Below are 7,067 nucleotides of genomic sequence, written 5' to 3'. Positions count from 1 at the left end.
CCCGTGATGGCGGGTGTTATAAATTAGATTGCATAATCGTTTTTCTTCATATTTTATGTATTTTTCATTGTTTGTTCAATACTAGAAAGGTAAAAGTCCCACAAATGAACTGTGATAGGATTTGTTTTCTCTCACCAGTGAAGGCAAATGTTGATTTTAAAGATGAGATTTGTTTGTTCGTGCAATGCCGAGATCACATGACCATTATTCTATTATTTATTTGTTCTCTAGTTGAATCTCAGGTTTAACATTAATTATAACGGTGCTATAACGGTCTGTTTGCATTGACAAGATGTGCTATTCACGCGGCACACCTGATGGCGGGTGTTATAAAAGATATTCCATAATCGGTTTTCTTCATATTTTTTATGTATTTTTCATTGTTTGTTCAGTAGCCTACTAAAAGGTCCAAGAAGTCCCACAATTTAATTTAATATTCAATTTACATGTTAAGTATATCGTAAAGCGCTTCGTGGGAGTAATTGTGGGATGATACATTTTCAAAGTATCACGATATGTATCGGTTGAGTATCGGTATCGTTCAGTGGTATCGGTATCAGTATCGTAAAAAAGTCAACGATATGCATCCCTAGTTGTGAGCGATTCATATCCATGACACTTCACATGGTGGGAGGCGGAATCATGTTTTGAGACAATGACAGGAATATTGGCATTGGGGGAAAGGTGAGATTGAGTGTACATTTATAGCATTCACAAATATCTGCACAATCAGAAACATATGTTTATGTGAACACTGTACAGAAGAAAGGGACTCTCAACTTTGAAATAACACTGAATACTGTTAGAAGTGAACATGTTTTTGTTTGAGGAAGATACTAAGTTCCACCTCAAAAGTACAGAACACAGTATACTCCATATAGTTGTATATTTAACAAATCGGACACACATATTGAAGTCCTACCCTTTGAGGACGGTAGTCTCCAGATGACGAGGCGCTTCCATTCATCTCCCAGGTGGTAGATTAAGTTTTCTCTCTGCACCGTCAACTCGGAGCTGAGAGCGCTGAGCAGAGGCAGATGGGAAGTCTTCCAGCCCTTCAGGGAATCCACTGTGGCTTTTGCCTGGAAGAAAAACCATCAAATAAATATCAATCAGTAAGTTGAATGTATAAAAAACCTGTGTACAAATGAGGGAAGGGAGTTTGATGGAGATGTGTGGGATGAAGGTTGTTTTGCTGGCTATATGAGCCGTATGTGTGTCAATTAATATGCAAGTCTGCTATATAGTTTGTGCCCTCATTGTCAGTATAAATGATACCAGGAACCTTTCAACAATATACTTGTGTATTCTTGCTGATGCACCAAGGGCCATATAGTAAAAGGTTTCAAAACGATTGAACAAGTATCAAAAAACAGCTTAATGTGTTGTAATGATTTCCGAGTTGCCCAGTCCTAGTTCAGGAAGGTTTTTTTAAGAAGCTCTTACCCTTTGTAGCTGGTTGGCTGCAACAACATACTTCTTATCCTGTGAAGCTTTGTTGGACTCCTCCATTGCACTGTGAAACTGAGACACAAAGAAACATTAGTTATAATTGGACTATATCATATCTTTGCGACTGCATATTACATTATATTTCAGTAAACTCATTTCAAATGTTGTGTTGGTATTACAAACTCCCATGGATGTTGTACCTCTTTTAGGTGTCCAAGCATTGTTATGATGACAGTGTTTTTCTCCAGCTGCTGCTTTAGCTTTGTATACTCAGCCACAGCCACGTGGATATTCTGCTTCACCTGTGTCAACAAACAGAAACGGTTAAAAAAAAACAACGTTGCTGTAAATCCACCTAGAGTAGAACTGAAACCCATCGTTCTGCTCTTTTGGCGGATCGGGCTTAAGTATATATATATTATTTAAAAACAGTTTCACACATACCTCCGTCTCAATGCAGTTTTTAAGGACATCCATTTCTTTGGAGACCTCATCGACCTCTAGCATTAGCTCCTCAGATCCTTGAAGACTCGGCAGGAAGTCATTATACTTCTTGTTTATCATTTCACATACTTCTTCCTACGAAATAAACATGAAGAAAGCAGACACATTGACACAATATATACTTTTGCTTTAAGCCCAGGTGTGTACAGTTTGTGTACATTTACAGTCTTCATTACTCTGGACTGTACACACATCATTTACAAAGGCCTGAACACCCAGGGCTCTGTATACGGCCTTTGAGCTCAATCAATGCATGCTTTGCTGCCAAACAAAACACATGTTTAAGTTACTGTAATGCATATTAAAATAATAAAAAGCAGCATATTTTCAAATGTGTAAAACGTGAACCATTACATATTTTTGCATGATTACCATTAAAATAATATGATTAGCTTTTCACACGTTTTGTATTCTCATATCTGTATGTGTAACTCAAGATGTCAGATAGTTGCAGTCAAGCAAATCTAAAGAAAAAACAAGTAACGTTTAGGTACCTAACATTTGTACGTCAAGTGTAGTACTTGGGTAAAACACTGACTTCATCCAAGACACCCACATACAGTAAAACACTACAACTGCAAGTATACATGTCTTATATTTAGATTTATTAAAACACAGTGCAATGGTTTCTCTACAGCCACGTAATCAGATGTCACCACTGACAGTGCAACACATATGGCTAGCTAACGGTCTTGCTAATGAAAATGCAGTTAGCTAAACTAGCTTTTAAAAAACACTCTTTATCAACTTGTGATATGATTTATGTTTATTTATGGGTTAATTGTATTCCAGGTGAGTTGTGAACATCTACCAAACGTCGGTGAAAGGATCAAAGAAGTTTTTGCTTTTCAGTGTTAGCGCTAACTGCTAACGCTGGTTCAAACTTTACGTAGCTCTACGTAGCTAATGCAATGCTAGCTGGTTGATTACCTTCGTATCTTCCACCTTGCGCGACAGTTTGCTTATTTTACAGGACAGGTCCTCTTTCTCCAGTTTGCCGGAGCTGGCGAGCACTTCGGTCACAAACGACGCCATGGTTTATCTTTATAGTGCCGTTATAATGTTTTACAAAAGTGTGACAGGTGAGCACAACAACCCCAGGACCCGCCAGGTGATCTGATTGGTCGAGGGCCGCTGCCTTCTTCTTCGCGTCAGCTTTTACAGCAGGGTGCTACCACAGCGCCACCGTTAAATGAATGTTGAAACTGCACTCAAACTGGTAGAATAAGCATGGAAAGGAGTTATCTTGTAAACTGTCACATCCAAGCAAGCACTCATAATATGCAGTGTGAACATAATAAATACATTTATCCAACTCTTATAGACTCTTATCTGGAGTCTGTGCGCAGTGGGTTAGTGCGCTGATCTTTGAATCAGGGGATAGCAAGTTCGAGTCCCACTGCAGTCAGCATGTCGTTGTGTACCTGGGAAAGACACTTCACCCCAAATTGCTCCTGTGGGGATTGCCCACAGTACTGAATGTATGTAAGTCGCTTTGGAAAAAAAAGCGTCTAACAAGTGAAATGTAATGTTATCTCTTCCCATGACTCATTGTGGTTGTACATCTGCAGTCTTTCTCCTTACTGTGAACATTCCTCTCATTATTTCCACATTTCTGTACAATACTACCATTTTCAGAACTGCAAAGCCTCTGCATTTTTAAATCACGAAAAATCTCTCATTCATTTGTCATATTCTTTTTATTTGTCCTTGTTTGTATATTGATGTTGTTCATAATGTTTCTCAATTATATTTCAATATTTCCCCTATTTTTATAGTTTAATTTTTCTGCGTTAAGGTATGCACTTATATATTGGTTATACACCAAAGTAAATTCCTTGTATCGGAAAACATACTTTGTAATAAGCCAAATATGAGATCTGAAAACTTTTATCATTTTATTTGGCCTGAGACTCAAGAACATTCAGTAAATGGTCTGTACTTAGTCATTTTCTTTTGCTGAACAACTAATCCAGCTTTGTGATACAGCTCCCTGATGATGTGTGATAATAAATAGGAACAGTTCACTTGACTTTCTAAAAAGAGTTTTACCCATCTCTTGAGTCTGACTTGGTTTATATAAATATGAACTTCCAAACACATTATTTGTTTTGACATTTTAATGACATAAGATGTGGTAGTGTGACAAAAACACCATTTACAACAGGGTTACAGCAATAATTCTAGACATTTTCCATTTATATAAGACGCCATTATAGCCGTCACCATACAGTCTCTATTGCTGGCAAACGTTTTTGATATAATTCTTAAAGTGGGAGTGCTGAAGACAATGCTGCTTAAAAACATGAGATCTACAACCGAGACATGAAGTTGGGAGTTGGGAGCGAAGCCGCATCCTAAATAAAAAAGGATCAAGAGGACAGTGGGCTCATGCAGGCACATAAACGTGTTACCATGTAGGAAAATAGGTTCACAGACACATTCATTACACTGAGAATGTTCTGATCAATGGATAGAGGGAAGGCTTAATTTCCTTTTCAGGGTAATACCAAAACATTTTTAATTGATTAGCTACATTAACTACACCATCACTGGACTACACTGTACTAGCACAACTCTGGGCCTCAGGGCGTACAGTTGGCACCCTCTAAACAAAGCACACAAAAAGCCAACATTAGAAGATTATATGGACACTTGGGTATTAAAACATAGACGTGGCATTTAATTTGCGTGAATGCTTGGTCCTGTGAGATTAGTGCGGCTGTGTTGCCACAGGTTTAAAATAGCTCGACAACAATGGCATGAAGAACACACAAAAAACCCCACTGGAATCGAAAGATGACATTTAAAGCACATTACAGAATTGAAGCTACTGCAACAATAAAGCCGGTTAAAAAGGAAAACACACAGAGGTAGATGCACAATAAATAGGAATGACAATATAGGTGCATTAAGCCGTGTGCAACTATGTGGTTGCAGTTAACGGGGCTATAACAAGACGAGTTATGTCAAATACTTTTTAAAACAGAGTGGCACTGGTGTGTTAATCCGTAGCTGCTGTGGTTTGTGGAGTGGTTCAAATGGGGGAAGATTTTCAAGTTCAAACTTAACAGCAACCTGGATATTTGAAAACAAGTTTTAACAAATGTACAGTGAGTTACTTTCAGTCAGAAGGGGGTTAGTGTTCCTCACTATGGGTTTTGTTTCTTTTACAATACTTTTTAATTTCATAAAAATGTTCTATTTTGGCGGAATTTCAATTGATTTCACATTTATTTGCATTTTGATGCATCTGTTGCATCAGTCATCTGCATTATATGACTTGAATTGAACTATTAAAACATAAAAAAAATAAGAAAAAGCTTTAAAAAACAACATGTGCAGCTGAGGTGAGAAAGGAGTGTTAATACAGACTGAAGGCTCATGGAAAAGCGATTGCAATAAAGACCTCGGAACGACCTGCTTCGGTGTTTTATCCCCTGCGGTTTCCTTCTCTTTCGCTCTGCCAGATTAACCACAAACGGCAGGAAAGAAAAACTTGAGAGGTGATAATTCTTAAGATTGGAAGAAGCGAAGAAATGCCTGGATTTGGTTTCATTAGAGTTACTGGAGCTCTCTGACTTATCTCCGGTCTGCATTTTCCTTTTCCAACTTTTTGGAATGCATTTTGAAGTGTTTCAATTACTGTACAATGTTTCAAACTGCCGATATATAAATATATATATGTAACCCCATGAAATACAAGAAGCTGTGTTAAAGCCATGAAAGGAAAACTTGAGGTTACTTGTGTAACCCCGGTTCTCAGAGTAGCACAAGAGGAGAACAGAGGTACATACAGTATGCTGCGTAATGTGACGTGTTAATCAAGCATGTCTGCAGAAGTTATTGTAAGATCACATTGATGGTTTCCACTCTTCACACACATTAATGGCAAAAGGAACAACACTTATCATTCTGTAGGTGCAACCGAAGCAATATAAAAGAATCAAAAGGAATGTGAGCCATACAGCGTGCAAAATAAAAGATAATTGGCTTCATAGAATCTGGGGAGATTAGTATTTCCACTCATGGCAGTTAACCATCAGTCACATCTTCACAACATTAAGAAACTCAATTAAGGATGGAATGGTCGACGTGTTTTCACTGGGAGGTAAACATAGAAATGGGGATCTGAAGAAGAAGATTCAATAATGCTTTTCAAACTGCCAAAGCAAAGAGACGTAAACGGTGTTTGACTTCAGGACAACATAAACCACCATATGGTTTCTCATTGAAATGTGCCGAGTTGATTTCTCAGTGGAAGAATACAACTAATAATCCAAATGACGTTCTCTCACTGTTTAGAGTCCTTTGCTTTGGCAGTTAGCTGCATATGGCAGAAAATGATAAAACACTGCAGATTGATGTAGATACGAAGCAGAGTTGTCAAGAGTTGGAGCAAAATTAACTCTTCAGCACAGAGTCGTACGTCAGGTACACGTACTGAGAAACCTCCGGGGCCCGACACTTCAGAGACAGCTGAGGAAACACAGAAGGACACACAGTTCAAATAAGAGACATATTTTACTTTGTATACACACAATCTACAATCTATACAATATTACATTCTCAAAATTAGGGATGCTCCGATCGATCGGCCGCCGATCAGCAGAGAGTGAGTATCGGCCGATATCGATCGGTGCTCACTAAAAATGCCGACCGCCGATCGCATGACGTAAAATACATGACACTTTTCTCCGTGCGGCAAAACAAGCTCGCTTCACCGGTCTGGCAGTATTTTACGGTGTCCCAAAAAGACAGTAAAATAGCGGTATGCAACGTGTGAGAAGCAGAAATCCTGCAGCTCCGCCCGCTGTGACGGACCGGTGAGCGAGCAACACACACTAAGAGTTAGACCTAACACATTCATGCTATTTGATCTACCTCTGGAACAAGATAAACTAGTTATACATATATTTATTCCCCGCCCACTCGATCGGTATCGGCCGATACTGATTCCGGCCATCGGCCCCTAAATTGGCGATCGGAGCATCCCTAGTTTAAAGTATTAGTCAACCAGTAACAGCGTACCACTCCAGGGCTAAAATAAAATGTAATAAATATGGCCTACCTTTCGAAAATAAGAAAAATAAACAACAAATAATAATGAT

General features: G+C 38.6%; 2 protein-coding genes across 2 annotated transcripts in view; both read right to left on the bottom strand.

Moving 5' to 3' along the window:
- Positions 1 to 3,062, bottom strand: part of zw10 (zw10 kinetochore protein) — a 7,176-nt gene extending 4,114 nt beyond the window's left edge. Inside the window, exons 1-5 of the mRNA XM_010779292.1 lie at positions 2,887 to 3,062; positions 1,897 to 2,031; positions 1,653 to 1,754; positions 1,447 to 1,524; positions 923 to 1,082 (exon numbers count right to left, since the gene is read on the bottom strand). Of these exons, the coding sequence (XP_010777594.1) occupies positions 923 to 1,082; positions 1,447 to 1,524; positions 1,653 to 1,754; positions 1,897 to 2,031; positions 2,887 to 2,991 (580 nt within the window). The 5' untranslated portion in view covers positions 2,992 to 3,062. The remainder of the gene's footprint in view (positions 1 to 922; positions 1,083 to 1,446; positions 1,525 to 1,652; positions 1,755 to 1,896; positions 2,032 to 2,886) is intronic.
- Positions 3,063 to 4,061: 999 nt separating this feature from the next.
- LOC104952471 (AP-2 complex subunit beta-like) overlaps positions 4,062 to 7,067 on the bottom strand; it is a 33,566-nt gene continuing 30,560 nt past the window's right edge. Inside the window, exon 15 of the mRNA XM_010779291.1 lies at positions 4,062 to 6,435. Coding sequence (XP_010777593.1) covers positions 6,361 to 6,435 — 75 coding nt within the window. The 3' untranslated portion in view covers positions 4,062 to 6,360. The remainder of the gene's footprint in view (positions 6,436 to 7,067) is intronic.

This window comes from Notothenia coriiceps, unplaced genomic scaffold (genome assembly GCF_000735185.1).
Source record: "Notothenia coriiceps isolate Sejong01 unplaced genomic scaffold, NC01 NC01_scaffold00020078, whole genome shotgun sequence".
In the NCBI taxonomy this organism is placed as follows: domain Eukaryota; kingdom Metazoa; phylum Chordata; class Actinopteri; order Perciformes; family Nototheniidae; genus Notothenia; species Notothenia coriiceps.
This window is presented reverse-complemented; position numbering and strand designations above follow the sequence as displayed.